The following is a 22,386-nucleotide window of genomic DNA, read 5'->3' on the forward strand; positions in this document are numbered from 1 at the left end:
AATATTAATCTTGAAATTTTGTATTATATTAATCTTTGTATAATATTGTTAAAAAGTGCTATACAAATAAATTAGAATTTGCTGCACCACACTGCAGTCCTGGGTGTGTCTAACTTTCAATTTCAAGCATTGAATAGACCAAAAACCTTCAGGTATACAATTATACAACACAGAATTGTATTCAATTTTTAGGAACAACTGCAGTACTGTTCAATCTTAAAGCTCTATCTCCCTGCGTCTGACAGAACAAATTGCTGCGTCTGTCTTCCCACTGTGTGTCGAATACACACAGACCTGTTGTACAGAATTATGTGGACTTTGTCTATGTGCAGTGATGTAAAAGCATCCATTTACACCACTGCATCTGAAGTAGTAAGATTTTCCTGGTGAACACTTTTCTTCTCTGCAATAGGCTAGAATAAGGATATTCTTCACCGAATAAAGAGGTACATACATCATTGTGCAAAACACAACAAAAGAATATAGAAAAGAATGGATAAAAACATTAAGAAGAATAGAAACGTGGCAGAGATGCAGCGACGACGAGGAGAAAAGCAAGAGACTGATGAGGGAGCGAGGCTTATATTTTATTTCTGTGCCACAAGCTCTCAGGGGACGTTCTCACGCTCCGTTTTCAATCCTAAGTGTAATTTGAACCATTGCTTTATGCAAAGTGTATACTGCAGCTCAGTTCAAACCCAATCACTCACACTGACATGCAATTCTTTCTCCGGCCATCATCAACACTGAGAATAATGGAGCTCAGTTAGGAAGTATAAAGGCCTTGAACACATACTGATGGGGACTGCATCCTGATGAATGGTAATCTATGAGTGGAACAGAGGGAAGCCCTAACACTGCATATGCCTCACACACACACAAAGTGTATTAATTTTTGCAATACGGTCCAGTTTGGTTGTTCGATACCTTGCAGGTTTTTTTTTGCATGTTTGATGCTACAACATCAAACATGTCCAAATCTAAGCACATGGCAGTGTTTATTAGAACCTCTTTTCTGTCTGTGTTCATTCCAGGAGTCTTATTCACAATGCGCTTTCAATACACTTGGTGCTGTTTGACTTTACTGTATATAGCTCTGGGTGAGTAATAATTTATAATGCCACTATCCGGTGTCACCCAAAAGAGCAGGAATCCTCTCAATAATTCTCCCTTATTCTATACCAGAGCTTTTTTTGCCTTGTGACTGTCATCTCTGGTGCAGTGATGTAAAGATCTAAATCTCAATTTGTAAAGCTGCTTTGTGGCAAGAGCTATGATTAAAATTGCATTGTGTTCTTATTTATTGAGCATGTTGATAAAAGCAATATTATATCAATATTAAAGAGATTATAGATGTTAGATGTAAAAGATATCATTAGACATTGGTAGATAATTACAGGCAGGTTTTAGTCTTTTAACACAAAAGCTACAGTAGCTGCAAATGAACCTTTAAACCTAAATATTTTACCAGATAATACGTGTCATTAACTTACACATTTTTATGTTGAAGAAAAAGAAAATGCATTGTATAATGTAAGGAATAATACCAGGCTTTAGACTTCAGCAGACACAAATGTGGGGTTTGCTGAATTGTTTTTTTTTTATTACTTTGACTATTTATCCTTTATAATTTCCTGAAAGCATTTTGCACCAAATTTTGTAATTGCATACGTAAGTCTTATACAGTATGTGTGTATTTTGTATTTCTTTTTTTTATTCTTTCGATTATATAACAGCTTTCCCTATACATCAAACTCTTCTGGTGATGAATAATACTGATGGTGAAATATAAGGTAAAGTAAGTTACAAATAACATAAAAGCCATGAAAAAATGTATAAACAATGATTTCATTGCAAACTGCAGTGATATCCGGAGACGCACGTTTTAAATTGAATACATAATTTATATTTTCTCACTTCCTGTATTTGAGGCTTCTCTTCGAGCCTCTAAATTGAACAGACAAGCTAAAGGCCATCACCATCGCTTATAATAGTCAGGCTTTTGTTGTCTCTCAGTACATATACGAATTGTGAATTTTCAGGAATGCAAGGTTATAGTAGGAAAAGTCAGAATCTCTGACTAGAATCTATAGCCAGGCTGGCGTTAGCTTCTTATTGGTATTCAGTCGTCCCTGGGGAGCCCACTGATGCTTTGAGGAGAGTCCCAGGCCTTTCCATATCACCGAGCTTGTGTTGCACTATGTACAGTGTCTGGTGTGTGCTCAAAACAACAAGAGAGAAAACAGCCACAGCACTTTGGGAGTATATCTTTTCTTTGTTCCTTTTTCTCAATTTTTTGACATCAAAACAAAAAACAAAGAAATGTGACACATGATTCTTAAATGAACAATCAGAGATATTATTGTACAGTGTGAACAAAGTGATATAATACACACAATAAATATATTTTAGGAGAAAATAAAATCCCTTTTCATTTTCGACTGGACCAATTCTGACTAGAGCATGCTTAAAGGGCTTAGAAGAGTGGGAACATTTTTTTTTTGTTTGTTTGTTGGTTGTTTTTGTTTTTTTTGTTTTTTTTTTTAACATTACAATTAGCATTACAAATATACAAATAACTGTCTAATGTTAAGGAATAACTGAAGGTTACCATGAAGTTACAGTGTGTAAGAAACCTACAGTGGGCTTTCAAAATAATGCATGTGTTGATAACGTCGATTCAGAGAGATTTAAATGGTGAAAAAGTTAACAGGATGTAATTCAAGTAAGTTAGAGTTCATACAGATAGACCACAAAGGTGTGTATTGGAATAGCTGTCTTGCCAAAACTGGAGTTTTAATCACAGAGAAAAGTCAAACTGCATGCTGGAGTCACAAGTGTACTTTTAATTTATGAACTGCAGTATGGAAAAAAAAACTGAACAAAACAAAACCAAACAAAACCAAACAAAACAAAACAAAGCAACAGTACTGAATAATTTAGGAATAGTATCACAGCATGATTGTAGTCAGAATTGGTCCTTGTTTTCACCCACATCATCTGCACAATAAAATGAAAAATGCCCTGTATTACATTGTCCATATTTGCTTGGCTGAACCTCTTCCATACACAGGACTGTGGCCACTTCAAGTTTAAACAGTTTTATTGAACAGGTGCGTCTTCAGCCATTAAGTAGCCAATGAGTGTACAGCACAATTCTCCATGGCCATTGATATAGTGAGTGAGCTGGCCACCATCACCCGTCACTATGTCAGTTCCTTTGATCACAGTATCAAATTGTGTCAGCGCCACAATTTACAACATCACATAAAATGACATCAGTAGTATAAGCCATCCCTTTCTGTCTGGACTCTCTCAAATGGAGGAAAAAGGGGGGGGTGACAGAAATCTACAGTACTGAACTACATTTCCAATCATGCACCACAAAGGTCAAACAAAACAACATGGCGGCTCTCTTTCGAGCGTAATTCACATGGTTGCTCCTATGTTGCTCTCAGACAGGAGTGATGCCGGTGGTTTCTAGTCATCCATCATGACCACTTACATAGTTGGAAACCTTTGGAGGGGGAGGTTTAGGAGGGTAATTAGCTGTTTATGCTCCAAAGCCCTTTTTAGTAATCAATGCATCAGTGCTGTTGTGTCAACATGGGGTCAGGAGCCCTCAATGTGTGCACACACTATTCTTCAGGCTTCTGCCACCTTTGCAGGCCTAAAAATATCGCTGGTGTGAAAAACCTGCACCTGCTGTTCACCTTCATTTGGATACACTGCTATAAAAGTGCCGCGGCTATAAAAAGTCCTGGTCACGTCTAAAATGGGCTGAGCAGATGCTGGGCACCTTTCTTCCTCTGTGCGGGATGGCTTTACCCACGGCTTAACACACCCAGAATAGTTCCTTTGACGTATGGGCCTCTGATTGTTTGAACATGGAATCTCCTGGACTTATGCCACCTGGCATAAATCATTTAATACCTCCTCTGAACCTCATTCCCCTCTCCACAGCCTTCCCCCTTACCAATCCCTCACTCATCTTTCACTCTGCCCAAATCAGGTCTGTTTGTCAGCCTGCCAGCTAACATTTAGCACCAGCTTACACCGCTGACCAAATTTGGACTGAAGGAAACATCAGCAATGTTAACAACCATCAGCAAATGAGCACAGTGCAACAGGCAAGTGGTGCAATTTATTGCTGAAATGCACTCACTTAATGTACACATAATGTATGAAATGTAACATGAAATGTATTCTAATGGCAGCAGCATCGCGAAGCAGTTCGATTAAATCTGTACCATCAGCTCCCTTTATTGCTGAGTTACTACACAGTAAGACGACTGACTACCTGGCTTAACTAGTTTGTTTAAACATGTTTACCAGTTATGTCACTTCCTGTACTGTACATGGTATGATTAAATCCTTGCTGCAGGTTCACTGTTCTGAAGAGGTATATTCAAGAACATTTAAAGTGAAAAAAGCTAACATTTTATGATTTACATCCTTGTCTTCTCATCCTTTTGAGCAGAGCAAGACAACATGGCTGCCATTTTCCCCGACATTTGCCAGTCATTATTTTATCGCTCTGTGATGAATATTTACAAGTCCTGGATGAGTTCTCCGGCCTGAACGATCACACGTGTTTGGCATGTGATGCTCCACGTTACATACTGCTTCCGATTGAATCATGACATGTATAGAGTTAGATTTTCAAAAACTGAAAATAAAAAAGCCTTATTGAGTCCACCTTATTGAGAACACTCCGACTTAGAGAGATTTCTTTCTTCGTACATAATCACAGACCATAAACAACAAAAAATCATTACTGTACAAGTACATAGGATTTGTTATATATTTTTAAACTCTTCATCATTTATATTTATACTGAGTTTTTCATTTTGCTTATTTTTTTAAGGTTGTTCTTTAAAAACATCTCATGTCCGTGAGAGAGATAGAGGGAGACAGAGATTTGAAAAGACAAAGAGGGAGAGAGGTGAGTCTGTAACCTGCTTGTCAATCAACAGTGTGTCTCTCCTCTTGTTTCTCCTCAGTTAGTGTGTCTCTTAAAGTCCTGGCCGTCATAGCCCGGCCTGTTCACACCTTGGCCTCCAGCATTTCCAGGAAGAGTTTGTGCATGGGCACTTTGCCCTGCACCTTGATGCTGTAGAAGTGTTGCACGGCCTTGGTGGCGGTCTGCCGCAGCAGGGGCAGGGTCATGAGCAGCTTGCCTGCCCGTCGTGGGTCCTCTGTGTGCTGGCTGTTCTCATAGTCCTGCAGCGCTTCATGGAGAGCGTCCTGCAGCTTCTGAACTGCTTCCACATCCTCTATGTGCATGGAGTCTAATGACGGAAAATATACACACACAAAATAAAAAACATGTTAATTAACACTTTCCTTACACAACAGTAATGAAATTCCTGCACAAACATGAAACGACAATTAAAAAATATTCATAAAAGAAAAACGAAAAATTTGATTCCTCACAAAAATTGAATGACAAAGAATTTCAAAATTGTGCTCTTTAATTCAGCCACATTTATGCCACTCATTGCGACGGTTATTAACAGTATTTGTACAATAGTTAATATAATGAACTAACTAAAATAACTGGTTATTTCCAAAATTGCCAATAAGTTCACACTGCCCACTCTGTTCGCAATGAAAATCATATTTTACTCTCTGTGATGAAATTTTATGTATATTTCCTGTAGTGTTCTAAACAATCTCTAATACTGTGATTAAAAATTTCTATCTGTCCTGCTCCAACACACACACACACACACACACACTCTTGTAGAGAGAGGGAGACTCAGAGGGACACTGACACAGCAGTTGTTAAGGGGTGTCTGACACCTCTGAGGAGGGATGGGACTGGCTGCCTGGCTGATCTCACCTTGGTGAATATCTCACCATGTGGGACAATAAAAAGGAAAACAGATTTCATAATTCTAAAATTCATTGAGTGGAACAGCTGCATTCTCAAGACCTTGAGATATTTCTCACTATGACCATTTGAGAGACTTAGTGGCGAATGACAGGAGGTTTTTGAAACAAGAGAATGAGGTGATGACAGTCAGTGGGAGAAAAAAACTGTGTGTAAAAGTCTATGGATTTCACAAATAAAAAAGTACTGTTCTGAGGAAATGATTGAAATGACTTCTAATGGAAGAACTAAACCCATCACATAATATTGAGCTTTTGCTTCGATATAAATATTTTACAATGTCTTAGGATTTATTCTCATATGCATTCCTACTTTGTGTGTGCGTCTGTGTATGTGTGTGTGTGTGTGTGTGTGTCTGTGTATGTGTGTGTGTGTGTGTGTTGGAGCAGGACAGATAGAAATAAAGGATGGAGCATTCGTATATTTGTGCCCAAGAGATATAGAGTGTATGGGGAGCATTAAAAAAACAACTTTGAAGAAACAATTTCCTTGCAATCCATCAGAGAAGCCGCGTCGATCCAATTGATAAACTGCTAATTACAAAATCAATCGCTATGAATTTTCACAGCTGTCAGACAGAGGCACTCCCATGAGAGCCTTTGCACAGAGCCCTTGTTCGAGCTCTCGGCACGCTCTGCTCTTCCCCCACCCTGATCCTCCCGGCCCCACCTCTCTGCAAATGGTCTGTCATCCGAAAGTAAAGCAAAGCCCTCCCTCAGCATTTTTCATTTTTCCGGCAAACAAAAAGAGAGGCAGAGACACAGAGAGAGAGAGAGAGAGAGAGAGAGAGAGAGAGAGGGATGGAGGGAGATCGAGGGATAGAGAATGCTTGCTCGCGGGCTCTGTCCAGACATTGATCAGAGAGGGACAGTCCGTGCCTTCTGAAAAGCATGCTGTCGATACGGGCGCCTCGTCTTCTCCCCCGGAACAAACGAGGCCCATCACTCCCTGATACTCATTCCATTCGACTTAACACATTTTATTGACAGCCCCTGTGCTCCTAATGAAATGCTAAATTTATCTCCTGTGGCTGCAGGGCCCCGTGGCTACTGTTATGGAGATAGAGAGAGCACGAATGGAGGAATGCCACAACACGGAAGGCGTTCAATTAAAAGCTTGGCTCTCCCTCCTCCCTCGCCCGCTTTCTCTTTCTCTGTGTCCTTCATGTTTATCTCAGCTGTATCAATTTAGAAGGCCACATCAAGATGGAGCAGATTAGAGAACATTCAGGATGGAGTCTATTCTTGGGGTTTTTTGTTCAATTTTGTAGATCTATCAGGGTAGTTTTAGAGTTTAAACAAGGTATTCAACTACCATTTTCTTAAAGAGTAACATAAAAATAAAGAAAATACATGAGCTCATCTGAACCTGTAAAATATCCCCTTATTTTTTAGTTTTGTCTGTAATATTAAAGCTACCTATATAATACAATAATGTAATACAATAGTATTACAATAGTATGCTTTAGTCATTAATGCCTTAGTTGTACCTGAGTTGGCGAGAGCGATGGCCTTGAGTGTGACAAACTCCTCCTTCTCCACCTTCAGCTTCTTGTACTTGCGGACGAGCTGCAGGATGGAGACAAAGAGGTCCAGCAGGCCCGTGAGCCGAGAGTGCTCTTCGTCCATCACGTAGTCCTCAGCGTAAACCAGCTCGTCCTCGTAGGGCAGCGAGCGGAAGACGATGCTCAGGGTCAGAATCTCCATCCAGGCGCTCTGCAGTAGACTCATCTGATCTCCCAGAGACAAGCTGGAAAACCCTAAGGCCCAGAAGAGAGATGGTGTTCATTTTGTCATGCCTGCTCCAGAGTTACCAACATTACTAACAAAGTCTTAGTCTGTACAGAGGGAAAAAAAATACAAAATAGGATTGAATTTTATATGAGTTTGGTCTGATTGCTGCATTATGAGCATATAGTCAAATATTATTAATAAAAAGAAAAAAGGGCAAGAATTGGTGTGTAAAAAAATTTCAACTGATGTTTAAGTAATTTTAATAGGCTAGATATTTTTGCCCATAACCCTGACACCTTTAAAGCAGACTCAGTGTTTGAGTCAATATTGAATCGTTTATTGGTTGAGCCAAAATTAGCAGCTATTTTGGAAAACCGAGTCTGAGAACCACAATGAATTGTGCAGTTAAACAAAATTAAGACAATGCCTGAGTGAAGCAAATCACTAATCCGTGGCAAGCTAACTGATTTCAAAGTGGCTAAAGACACAGTGTGTCATGGGGATGCACTGATAACCATCTCCTCCCTTTTTTCCTCTGCCGTCACCTGTCGATAAACTCTTCACAGCCCTCTGCCAGCACTGAAACCCCCTCCCTTCTTTTCTTTTTTCCCCTCACCCAGTGCCTGCCAGGCATCTCCATCTTGACAGTATATTAGCGCTGGTTGCAGCATCTGATGATTAAAATGATTGCTTTTACAAGTTTACTGTTGCAGTCCTGTCTGCCCCTACGTGATTAGGAAGGTGATAGATTACAGTATTGACTGGGTCACACCGCATACCTGCCTCCAATGTTTTCCTGCTTTCATATAAATGATTTGATTGAGGAAGAGTTGAAGAGGGTGATGTTTATCTGCTCGGCGTGTGACACTTTAGAGTGGTGGCAGGACGAGAGAGAGAGAGAGAGAGAGAGAGAGAGAGAGAGAGAGAGAGAATGGAGGAGAGAAGAAGAGGCAAAAGGAAAAAAAGGGGTACCTGAGTGTTTAATTTCCCTTATCAGAGGGGCGAACACTGGCTGCGCGTGCTGGGGGATACGTTAATTAACAGATTGCGATCAGCGCTGCAGGGACCCTCACAATGTGAAAGGGAATCAATAGGGCCAGAGTAGAGGTGGCAAAGAGAAAAGAGAAAAGACAGAGAGGAAACCTGACAACAAACTTAACGCACAAATCCGCCCAACTAAGTGAAGACTAACGATTAAACACTTAGTACATCTAAGCGATTGCTAAGCATCGTTTATCGTCTGCTCTGTTGTGATATAAAACATCTGTTTACGTGTAGTGTATACGCATACCGGGGATGTAACTGAATGCGAATACATTATTTTAAACCGAACAGATAATGATAGAAACACAGATATGAATAGGAAGCGCACTGTTGTCAGAGACGGTCACAGGTGTGTGCATTTAAATGGGTTCTACAAGCTGAGATGTGGACAACGGTGTTGCGTCACAACTTTGCATGTGAACATTTGTGAATTTTGAATGGCAATCACAAATACAGCTTAGCAACGAGCCTTGCTTCTCTCCTTGGACCATGTTTAATGTCTGACATGCACAAAAACACAACCAAACATCCACTCAACACCACACATACACCAGCTCTACACACCCATCAGACTCAGCTGCCAGCAATTACACACACTGAAAGGCCTGGCGTTTAATCGTCTGTTACGGTTAGTTGTGAGATGGTGAAGTGTGGAACGGTGCGTGTTGCCCACCCAGTCTCTGTCTGTCTATATATATATATATATATATATATATATATATATATATATATATATATATATATATATATATATATATCCCCATCTCTCTCTCCATCTCTCCCCTACTCTCTTTCCTTCCACAGTACTGAATTATCACTCCAAATGGGATCTTGTGTTTTTCCTCTCGCCTTTTTCCACTCAATTTAATCACGTAATGAAGTGACTTTCCGACTCTCTAGGTCAAATGGTGCTCGGGCCTTGGCACTTCCGCAGAGCTTTACTGAAGTGCACGAGTAGCTGGCGATTCCTGCGTTAATGAAATATCAATATTTACATCTTAATTTCCGACCAACTGCCCCTGCGTGCTTTGACAAAACATGACACAATATTGACCAATCTGGAGGGCTTGGCTGCTGGGTCTATGTCTTTGGCACATTCACAAATAGAGTGCTTAGTGTCGATGGGCATTAGCCTTATAGACTAGATGCCGATGTGCTGCTCATCATCTTAGTTTTGGTAGCCATTTCTTTCAGTAAGAAACATTGGCCTCAGGCAAAGGGATGGAAAACTGTAAAGAAAATAAATGTTTTGCAGCCACCGCCGAGGGTAACGACATGATTAGGTAATGCCACACGGCTTTGAAAAGTTTACTGAAATTGATTTCTGACAGATATAAATAAAATATGCAAATCTTAGTCATGTTCGCAGTTTAGTCATGTATCTCTTCTTAAATTCTTGAAGGTTTTATGTATATAGAAATTTACAGCAGTATTTACCTATCACAGAGGACTTCATGAAAACAAAAACAAAAAACAACAACAAAAAAAAATTGTTTAGCTGAAAATGACTGAACATGGTTTTAAATCATTGATTAGACTATGAGGCTTTCTTACTTTAAAGCGCAATTCACACCATTTGTACCGTTTCTTAAATTTAGCTTTTGAATTTTTCTCTAAATAATTAATCTCCTCTGTTAATTATGCATTTATTTTGCTTAAAATCAGGTCACCTGTAGGTAGTCAAACAATTTTTGACATTTTTGATAAATTTTTTATATTTTTAAATTAAAATATATTGGGAAACTGTACTGAAACGAGCGAATTAAGAGTCATCTCTAAAGCTTTGGAGAAGATTCCACACAATGAAAATGATTCACCTTACGCAAACCCAGCAGGCAAAATGAATTTAGTATCTCAGTCTTTCAGTTAGAGACAGGTAGTCAATACTGGGCTTTATGTTCAATCTGACTGGTCAGAATTGAACAAATCATGGTTTGAAATTACACCGACACATAGCTGCAAAATAGTATGGAAACACGTACAATATATACCGTGACCATACAGTAGTGTGGGCATCTGACTTGACCTATTATTATGCCTAATTAAGCATTCTATATGCGAATTATATTAAACTCCAGGAAAGATTTTTTTCATATTATTTTGGTATTTAGTATATTTTTCAAATGTATTAGTTGTTACTATTCAAACAAACAAACAAACAAACAACAAAAAAGCCCTAAAAGGCATTTAATTCTCTAACAGTGTTTCTCTGTGTTCAGGAGAGACGTGAAGCTTCCCACACACTTACCAGCACACTTTCGCATCCAGGCCGAAATGTTTTTGAAAACTCAATTCATCAAGTCTGTGAACAAATCCCCCGTGTGGTCTGTCTTCAACACCGGTATAAAAAGTAATCAGTTTTTAGCTTGTTTTTATGCAGCTCAATAAAGCTCATCGCTCGAAACAGCCGCTGTAACAAAGACAGGCTTGGCTGGCTCTCAGTGACATATTTCATGCCTGCTGACTCAAAGTCAACGTTTCTGAAAAGGGGTAAAAGCCTCAGCTCTGGAAAAGAAGAAAGACATTTACAGCCCCAGAAGTCCTTTATAAATAAAATAACAGCAAAACAGCAAGTTTTAATCCTAACACATTTACAAGCTTATATATGAAATTGTATTTCCTCCTTGACCTCATGCCCTCCTGAGTTTATGTGGAATCCTGCTGATGTTTATTTCTTTTCAGGGTGATAGACTTACTAACTACTGTTTAGTACAACAGCCCTCCACGGCCATTAACCTAAACACAATGTGGGATACGAGGAATAAATGCTGAGACGAATCCAAATCTCGTCATTCAAACTCCTTCTATCAGATGTAAAGGCTCCCAAAGATATAGGAGCCGTGATGTGGCATTTGCACATATCCCTTGTCCTGTGATCAATCAGTAGGACGCGTTTTGTCATTTTGTCCACCAGGAGAGAGGCTGAAATTAAGTACTGCACATTTGTGTTGAGCGGAACTTCATATTCATATTAATTTATTATTGTTTCCTTATCCCCGAGGACCATTAGCAGTGCTCATAAAAAGAGATGTAATTACGAGGTATAGTCGCCCCCTCCAGCTGCACCCCCTCATATTTCACCCTCAATCTGATGAGAGAGTGAAAGTGTGTGTGAGAAGAGAGAGAGAGAGAAAGAGAGAGAGAGAGAGAGAGAGAGAGAGAGAGAGAGAGAGAGAGAGAGAGAGAGAGAGAGAGAAAAACAGAGAGAGAGAGAGAGAGAGAGAGAGAGAGAGAGAGAGAGAGAGAGAGAGAGAGAGAGAGAGAGAGAGAGAGAAGTGCTTAACACAATTCAAGAGCTTTACTGAAAAAAATAGAAAAGCAAAAGAAAAACAAAGCAAACAGATAAATTACAGAGAGGTAGACTGACAGAAAAGGAGCTATAAAAAAGAGAAAAGGCTTCACTTCCAGCACTTTAGACACAGAACAGCTCTATCATGGCTCCTAATCAGAGCGACAAGCCGTTCAGACTCTTAGCCAGCAGCTATCAAAGGCATAACCAGCCGCAGGCTCTTCTCCACCGTTGTGTTTCCAAAAGTAGTCTGCTGTCTGATGAGCTTCCCCGCTTCACCCGCTTGTCACTGCTGCGTTGAACGACTTGTTTATGCTCCGACTTGTTTATGCTTTTTCACTCAAACAAGCCTCTGCCATTTCATTGACCTCGAGTTAAGGTCACATTCTATATAAATGTATATAATATAGGAGTACCGCATGTCTGTGTCATTGGGCACATTGGGTATGAATAATGTGTAGGAAAAAAGAGATGAATAATCACTGAAATAATAAAAAGGGACAGAACATAAATACAAATAATCTCCTTATTAATGTTCACAATTCTTTAGGAATTTGCATGACCGTATCATTAATGGTGCTTGAGATAAATAATTTGAATGAGTCTGTTCAGAGAGTCAGTGAAAGTGCTAGACACACACTAGATTAGATCAAATTGCTTTTCAACCCATATAAATGCACCATATTCAACTACAGGCTTCAAAGTTATTTTCAATTACTGAAATGAAATGTCTTGGCTTTCACTGAGCATTGTAATAAAACAAAACAAAGCATTGAGCAAATTTCATATTTAACTTTGACGTACAGATCGGTTCGAACAAAATATATTAGCACGGAAAGCCTCTTCAAGCTGAGATCTACAGTATCAGTGCTTTAAATGATAAGAAGCCCATTAGACATGAGCACATGCCAGGATGATGGGTCATTTGGCCACTGGAGTGTGAACGATATGAAGTTTCGTAATGTTAAATACAGTAATCCCCTTGTCTTAATCTGCTGTTTTTGACCTTCTGACCTGACTCCACTGCTACTTAGTCTTCCCCAGAGAGCCACTGCCTTCACTGGACATTATATATCTCTGTTTAGCTCAGTGACAGGGAAGAGACGAGAACCTTAATCAGTCATGTAATTACACTTCATTTATTTCTGCTGCCGAGCAGATTCACTTGTTAATGAGCAGCTATGTCCTATTGACTACTGCGTAAAAGATCTGGCCAAAAAAGACCCAGTGCAATGTGCTGAAGTTTAGTTCTCACAAAAAGAAAAGAAAAAAACTAATTGAATAGACAATGAATTCAAGTTAAGGTTATTTTAGTGTACCCCAGAGTCCAGTGTTCAGTCCTGAGCTTGGGTTACTGTCTGAGTGGAGTTGTACCTGTTCTTTAGACATGTGGGTTTACTGATCGTTCACCTGTTTTCTCCCACCACTAAAAGGTGGACTGCTGACTCCACCCCAAGGTGTGAATAACTGTGTCACTGTATTTGTGTATGGTGCACTGTGATACACGGTGTCCCATCCAGTGTATATTCCCGCCTTGCACACAGATTAGGGCAGTTAGTGTATTAAAATCTGATCAGAAGGTTGTGAGTTCAAATCCTGGCATTGCCATGCTAATGCTGTTGGGTACTTGAGCAAGCCTCTGCCCTCAGCTGCTCAGGTTTATCATCTCAATTGTAAGCTGCCTTCATGAAGCATTAACCAAATGGGTAAATTTAACCAAGTTATAAATAAGAGAGAATTGTTTGTATTTGTGGTGGTTTTTATAGTAGAAATGTGTACATACACCCACAAACCACCCCCATGCACATAAACAAACTCTCCTTTGACAGCGCTAACACAACAAAAATAGATCTTGCCCTTTCCTGAGTGTAAACCCGCCCAGAGCAGCAGATGTCCCTTGCATGGTCCCGGAAGCCCCCCTTCAAATCTCCATCCCTGCATGCTGCATCTCAAGCGTGGGGCGTCAGGCCTGGGCCTACACCTGATTGCTCCATCCATCTTGATCTGGGCTGCTAAAGCCTCCGTCAGTGAGTAAATTGAATATACTAAGGCCTGTCTGTTGGTGTCTATATTTAATAAAGGCCGCTGATGAGGTGCTGATTTATCGGCCGGCAGTATTCACACTCCATTACAAGGAGATTACACAGCTTGAGAGGGATCAGCCTCGGCAACACAGTAAGGAGATTTCACAATTTAATGGCAAAGAGAAAACAGCGAGCTTTGGGTGGGTGGGGAGAATGGGGGGTAAGATAGGAGTAATCTTGTGCCATGAGGTGTGTGCTGAGATATGATAGCTGTAAGCTCTGAAAGGTGATCATTTTTAATACTTTCGTATATTTGGTCCCCAGCTTTCTATACCTACGAGGTCTATCTATAGCTGATTTTACTAGAAATAACTGACCTTTCCTAGAAAGCTTCAGATTTTCTTATTTAGAAAGTATAAAGAATAAAAAGGTTTAAAGTGTGTAGGCTCATATAAAACCATCATAGATGACGCTCATAAAATGAAAGGCATCACAGGACAAGAATAGCTACTACGTGGCTATGGCAAGATCATGTGGGAAACAATTCTCTAGACTCTCTCAGCCCAGAATTCCCTAGAGGAAAAATCCTGCCCTCTGAATCTGGGGCTTGGGGGCAGGTGACTAACAGCTGTCTAATGTGATGAAGCAACTGGGTTGCACAAGATGCGGAGTGTAAAGCCTTATTCCAAACCATGGCATATGACATTACCATTCAGTGTAGCACTCAAGCCAAACAAATCTGACTATTGATACTGTGATAAGTTCTTGCAATAAAAGCGCTGCCACTATTTTCCATTTTCCATGCTTACTACAGTATGATCACCATAGCAGTGCAAAGTACTGATACTTTAGAGTGGTTTTCTATTTTCAGCCCTTAAATTTCTTTGTACTTTCTCCAAATCGGTAACCAGCTTGCATTTTTATAGTGTGTCAGGCTGTAAGTAACTACAGTAATGCTTCTGTCAGTTGGACACTGTGAAATTGGAGATGGAATAGAACAAGCAACGACGGTATGTATGTCAAAGGTCTTTAGCACCTCGGGAGTAAAAAGGCCATCTGTCAACATTTCCCACACATCGACCTTAATAAGCACAGCCATGCCAAACGTCACTCAAACTATTTACAGAGTGCACTCTCGCACTGCCAGGTCAACCAGTGCTGAGCTGTTCAACTCGGGATTAATTATCAATTCAATTTACGGCAGATTGGGTAAGAATCGACAATACATAGCACGCATCCATGATGATTAGATGATCCAATAGACAAAACTGTGCACTGAATCCTATTTCTATAATAAATGTGACAAACTATGTATCACAGCTATGTATCACATTTAGTAATATTGGGCCCAATCCTATAATAATGAAGTGCAGCATATAAGAGATAAGAAAGAGAGAAGAGTTTAAACTTATTTCAGGATGTAGGCAGTAAGTTTAAAAAAAAAAAAAAATAGCAATTTTATATTTAAACTATATTACCATAACACAGCATACACACTTTCTGTGTTAGAACTACTGAGTGACAGGTGAGTTCAGATGCCTCCTGACCCTAACTGGTTGTAGGTTGGCGGTGCAGAAGACTTTTTGTCATTGTTTACAGACCTCAATGTATGACATGCACTTGAAATGTTGGAGTTAGGTCAAAAGATGAAGATATATGATAGTACATTAAATCAATAATTAGTTTATTGTTTTTCTGTAAAGTAATATTAGCAGTATTGCAGATCGTTTTGCACTCTCTCAGATCCATTATATGTGAGGAAGATTACACGCTGATGTTGTCCAAGTGAATCTCTCAAACGTTTTGAGATTAGTGCTTGATAGGACCACTTTAGAGAAATTTGCCACTTTTTTATAACCCGTTTGCTCAAATGTTATCCTCGCAAAACGGACAATAAAAAATCAATTCAGGAAGTTAGGTACCAATTTTCTTGACATATAAATTGTTACCTTTGGACATTGGTCACTGGCCATCTGTCAGCATCCTAATCAATGTACCACACTTTATAATGAACTGTTAATCTTTTTTAATCCCATTGCCAAAGGGCTGAAAATCTATCAGAATGCAATCAGTAGCCTCGCAGTGGGGAGGAGCCACTGCCTGCCTGCTCGCTGTTGGGGTTAAATCATAGCGATACAACAGCGATGCGCAAACTCAATCAGCCTCCATGTGCAGCACATTGTCACCGGGGAGAAGATTGAAAGCACAATGTAAATTTAACTCTAACCATCTTTTATTTTTGTCCAGTTGCTACATCCTAAGATTAGCAGAACCCGCATATGGCTAATTTTCCAATTAACTACAATTAAATTGAATTAAATCTACAAATATGTAGTTATCAGAGATCCTAGGTATTACCTAGGTATATTATTATTATTTTTAAAACCTGACTACCAGTGTGAGGCTGGATTTCTGTGAATCATGCAAAAGTGTTTGAAATAATGATATACAAAATACTGAGGCTGACACTAAAATAGATAGATAGATAGATAGATAGATAGATAGATAGATAGATAGATAGATAGATAGATAGATAGATAGATAGATAGATAGATAGATATTGCAAGAGATAATATATAGATAGATGTGTATGGCAGGAGGAGGGGACTGTGTTATTGGGTCATTAGTGATCTAGTTGTGGCTAAGCTTCTTGCTAAACTCTTTACGCGCTGACACAGCACTGCACTTTGTGTATGTGTGTGTGTGTGTCTGTGTGAGGTTGACTGAATGGGGATCAAAGTCTTCTTAATCTTCTTACTAGATAACATTTCACCAAGCTTCTGATTACCATCTTCCCCAAAAACGTCACTGAGCTGTGTATTGGGTTTTTCTGTTGGTCAGTTTCCCGTTTTTTTTTTTTTGGTTTTTGTTTTTTTATTATTTTTAACACAGATGTTAAAAGCTCACCCAGACAATTATCACGGTTATTAACAGGCACTATATATGTGGCCAGAACTTCTAAATAACAATATATTGTTTTTTAATGTGGATTCCAAGAGATATATAATTCCATAATAAAATGACACTGTGACAATTTGGTCAGGCGTCGAAAGATAAGATGTGAAATATTGAAGAATTCTAAATGTAATTTATCCTATCACAGTACAGTGATCCTTACAACATATACTGCTAATCACTATCTTTTAGAAGTAAAAGAAATATGTCTGGATGAGGCACTGCATAAATTTTTTCCATAATACGTTGCTACAGTGAGTTCCAGATTTTGAGACCCACATCCATGCCTGGCGGTTTATGCCTTCCTAGCTAACAAACTAGTACCTGATCATTCATAGCTACCAGTCTGTGAGCAAAATCTGTTTACATGATGTTTGATAGTGATCTAATGAAATACACAATTTTTGTCACGACATCTAATATTAGATTGGAATTACTAGTCAAAAGTAAAAGTTGATCCCCAGACAAAAAGCAGACATTTTCATTCTGAAAGCATGTATTTTTGCTGCTATACGTGCATTCTCTTCTGTCATTCTCGATTCTAGACAAAAAACTAAAAGATATAAAAAACAGAAATCCTTTAGTGACCAGCCATAAGGAACCATTTAAAATTCACAAACAAAAAATGCTACCCAAAAGCAATAAATACTATTCATATATCCATATAACCAATGAGATAAAAGTGAACATTTGTAGTTAAACTCCATGTACTGCAGGCACATTATTTACATCCAACTCAAATAAATTAGTTCCTTATTAGAAACTAGTATTATCAGTTACAGCACTTTCACCTTATTTTCTGGGACTTCGATGCTTCTACGCTGCTGATGGGATTATGTCCTGCTCACCACAACACCACTCACTGCACCACTTGTGCTGTGTTTTAATAATTGTTTTGCTCCACTCTTTGTATTTATTGCTATTGTATAGTAGTCACTTTGTCTTCCTCAGTTTATGCACTACATGTTGTCAGTTGTGCACACTGCTGTCTGTGACCTCTGTAATGTCACACAGCGCCATGGGGAATTACAGCGATGTCGTTCTACTGTATGCCTGTATGCCTATGCAGAGAATGACGCTAAAAATCTCAAAACTAAACTTTATAAACTCAGTAATCATTTGAAGCAATGTAACAACAAAGAAGCTTGATTTCTAGAGCTAACATTTCATATGAAATTCCAGTGACATTGCTTGGATTGTTCCACTGTGCATCAAAATATTTGTTGCATACACATCAAATTTGACAATTATATAAAAATCAGTCTAAACAAATCTGAATCATGAATGTCGGTTTCTTACAGGTCCAGATTGTTGCACCAGCCATTTGGTCTCAAAGCCATGAATTAAACGCACATGTTCCAGAATACAGTATATGTAAAGATGCAGAAGTGCAACATTACATTGCAATACTTCATTTATTTAACAGACTATTAACAGGTCTTTTATTAGATATAAATATTATTCAACCTGACCTCTGACTGAGGTTTGTAAATAAAGGCTTTTTATTCCAATTCTAGAGACTCTTGACTCTAAGATTATTTGCCTGGGTGTAAACACTGCTAATGTGAACTCACCTGGGATATGCTTGGCCCAGCCGATGATGACGACCAGCTCACGATCAGCGAGATCACAGAGTGTGGTCAGTGCCTTGATGTCACTCTCAGGCATGGTGGGATCTGGCATGGCATAGATCTTCTCTGGCTCTGCTACCAGGAGGTGGGACACTATCTTTGTCACTGAGAAAGAAGAGTAGCAGAGGAGACACATGTATATTCTAATTAGCTTTTGATCCAACTAATCCTTAAAGTGAGGTGAATAAACACCTCACATGAAAGAGCATTTTAACACATGATCATATAGCTGGAACTTTTATGAACTATACCACCATGTTGTGTGTTAGTCGGTAATTATGCCAGGAGCTGAACTGTAAATATTAATGTCAAGTCAATAAATGGAAATGACTTTATTGATTTGAAATGAAAATATTACTTTAATATTATATTAGTGTGACGATTTCTATATTAATCTGCAGTCTCAGCAGGTCATTCGTTTAAATCCAGTCTAGGCAGCATAAAGAGAATGAAAACACAGCAACAACAACTGAGTATTGATTCAGAAGACTTGTAAATATGGAACAATGTTAGGGCCTGTGAGCTTTCCCTGATGAGAAAAGAGGCAGTGAAACAGAAAATATCACCAATTTTTTTCTTAGTGTGACCAGTGTGTACATATATGAGACAATCACATTTATTCTTTGTTCAGGTTAAAATCTGGTGTGCGTACATATATCTTTAGAGCTTTGTAAAGAACAAAAAAAGACAAAATGTGCTCGTAATGTCCCAGTCCCAGTTTTTATTTTAGCAGAGTCTAAATGATGTGTGTGTGCAGTGTGTGCGCAGTGTGTGCAGTGTGTAAGAGAAATCCTACATGGTTTCTTGGCAGGAGGTGGTAGGGTGAGGCCCAGGTAGGCGCTGTTCTCTGTGTCAATCCTCCTCTTATACTTTTGTCTGCCTCCTCGGACACGATCCAGACGAACGCCTGGATAAACACAGAACAGCAGGACACACACTGATCAAAAACAACATTAAAACTCTAACAGGTGAAGTAAATAACACTGATTATCTTCTTAAAATAGCACTTGTTAAAGGGTGGGATATATTAAGCAACAGGTGAACAGTCACTTCTCCCAAGGCTCACTGATGCAGGTTGGGAGTGAAGGCTACTGTAGCTCGTCTGATCTGATCCTACAGAAGAGCTACTGTAGCACAAATTACTGAAAAAGTTAATGCTGGCTATGATAGAATAGCAACAAGAACACAGTTAGTCAGAGTTTTTGTGCATTGGGCTGTGTAGCCAAGGGTGTGACCCAAGGGTCAGAGTACCGGTACAAATAAATTCACTCAGAAAGTCTACATTGGATGCATGACGACTGTAACTATAAAGTGTTACATTACACGAATAAATTCATGAAGGATCGACAATTTAAAATAACTTCAGTGTAATCTTATTTGCAGGGAATTTAAAGATAATTTATAGGATGCAACAGTTTGCGAATCCAGAATTGTGTCTGCACACATTCTTACACACACACACACACACACACACACTTAACATCCTCTTAGGTAACATGATCATAGTGTAAATAAATTATTTCATCTCCTTAACGGTCATTTAAAACCAAAGAAATACAGAGAAAGCCGAAGTACAACAAACACACGCAAACCCTGACCCATGTGTGTGACAGGTAGAGAGAGACAGAGAAAAAGAGAGGAAGTGTGCAGAGGCAGGCTGGTGCTTGTTTTGGTAGAGCGTGTCACAGGAGTGGCAGTGCTCCATATGTGAGAGCAGTCTGCTGCTTCTGCTCCACTGTCCACTGCACAACAAACACATGAATATTTAAACGAAGGTCAGTGATCTCACAGACAGGCCTTCTAATTATTTAGCTTTTCTTCAGAGCCGCTGAGCATGCTAACCGCAGAGCTGAGAAACTTACTCATTTCATATACACGCAGCCTAGCCAGCACCTATACACCCGAGCACACATTACTATGCTGTGCTGTACACACACACACACACACACACACACACGGTCCAATAAATCAGCCTGGTTTTATTTAACTAACACTAGCAGAATGAGTGTAGAAGCTTATCAGTGCATTTCCCCTGCTTCCCTACTGGAGTCACTTCAGAGCTAATGTACTGCAGTAAATGCCACAATGCTCATCACAACATCTGTTATTTATTAGTCAATTATTTGATAAGAATGTTAATACACTTTTATATTTCACACCATGCAAATCCATATCTGTGTCATTCGTGTAAATGCATACTGTTACAAAAAACAGTTCTATTTATTTCAGATGAATTATTAACCTGAAAGTAAACATTACGAATGCTTAGGATGAAAATAATGTTCTCCTGAGTTTAAAGCATGGTTTAAAGCTTACTGGTTTGACGCTTATCCAACTGCTTGAGCTGTCGAATGGGGGAGCACTTGCTAAATGATTCATTCATATTAGAGACTGGAGTGTTATTACGGAAAATTACGCTAATGCCATCCCAAAAAAAAAGCATAAACATCTCAAAGAACGACCTTAAACGAGGACAGGTGGGAAAAACAGGAGAGAGAGAGAGAGAGAGAGAGAGAGAGAGAGAGGAGATAAAATGTTTGACTCTATTTCACTACAGTTAATTCCACAGTCGAGTATGGTAAGGTGAATGATGTACAATTAACCTCTAGAGATTTTTTTTTTTTTTTTAAATGTGAAAAAAAAAAAATGACAAGATGGAAAACCTCTATTTGTTCTCCAGAATACTTACACAGAATACTACAGTCCCTGTAAAATTGCATCCTAGACATTTTTAACCTGGCCTTATATCCAGCAATCATTTAATTTTCTGTTGAGGGCCAATTTCACTTAAAATAATCACATACACAACAAAGGGCAGCTGAAACAAACTGCATTATTGTTTTACCAGAGGAACAAGCTGATTTCTGGTACTTATATAAATTATTTGATTCCCTAGAAACAGAAATCTGATTAGGATTGTCTTTCAATTTCCTGACACTGACAACCCACTAACCTAATTACCCACTGGTCCCTATGGTACCTCCTTCATAGCAAACACTGGGAAATCATTTGACGGTTGCTAAATCGCAGTAAAAATCTCATTTCTCCTAACTGAAACTTTCATTTCACTATGTTAATCGTGAAGATGAGCATTGTAGCAGAGAGCAAAGAGTAAATTACAGTTTACCAAGTTAATGATTACATTATTCATGACATCAACTAACATCTCTCATTCTGCTCTCATGCTGTAAGAAATACAAACTGTAAGCTTTTATATATCACCTAAATAAAAGCTATTTAGGTGATCTGGCAAAGCACTGACATGACATATTTTGCACATGCTATGGTTTCTTCCTGTTCCTTTGAAGGTCTTGATGAGCATGTGGTTGAGTGTGAGTCCAGTGCTCAGAAACATTCCATGTTCATCTCTATGTCACATGTTAGTGTCAGCCATGGCAAAGCTGGCGTGAAGATTCCGAGGTACATGGGTGCCTGTTTTAATTAGAACAGTGCCCGCCATAATTAACAGATGCTGACAGGAATTAAAGCTTGGCACTAGCCAGTCTCTCTTACACTCAGAGAGGGTCAGGGTGTGTGTGTGTGTGTTTGAGAGAGAGAAAGAGTGAGAGAGTTCTGTAATGGAAAATTAGTGGCTTATCATAGGACAATCATGATCTCACTGATACTTCTTTGAAGTGGCAGAAGCAATAGAAGGTAACGGCAACTGGACACTTGACTGGCCATTATGAGCCAAATTAAAAAACAGTACTTATGTATATATATATATATATATATATATATATATATATATATATATATATATATATATATATATATATATATATATATATATATATCTTATTGTATAAAATAC

The 22,386-nt window shown here is 38.9% G+C and overlaps 1 protein-coding gene across 3 annotated transcripts in view; it reads right to left on the minus strand.

Annotated features, from left to right (window-relative positions):
• Positions 1–2,345: 2,345 nt before the first annotated feature.
• Positions 2,346–22,386, minus strand: part of esrrb (estrogen-related receptor beta) — a 49,886-nt gene continuing 29,845 nt past the window's right edge. For all 3 annotated transcript variants that reach the window (XM_060880184.1, XM_060880183.1, XM_060880185.1), the window contains 4 exons: positions 19,369–19,479; positions 18,516–18,677; positions 7,386–7,655; positions 2,346–5,291 (listed from right to left, as the gene is read on the minus strand). In XM_060880184.1, coding sequence (XP_060736167.1) covers positions 5,047–5,291; positions 7,386–7,655; positions 18,516–18,677; positions 19,369–19,479 — 788 coding nt within the window. In that variant the 3' untranslated portion in view covers positions 2,346–5,046. The remainder of the gene's footprint in view (positions 5,292–7,385; positions 7,656–18,515; positions 18,678–19,368; positions 19,480–22,386) is intronic.

Source organism: Tachysurus vachellii, chromosome 10 (genome assembly GCF_030014155.1).
Source record: "Tachysurus vachellii isolate PV-2020 chromosome 10, HZAU_Pvac_v1, whole genome shotgun sequence".
Classification (NCBI taxonomy): Eukaryota; Metazoa; Chordata; class Actinopteri; order Siluriformes; family Bagridae; genus Tachysurus; species Tachysurus vachellii.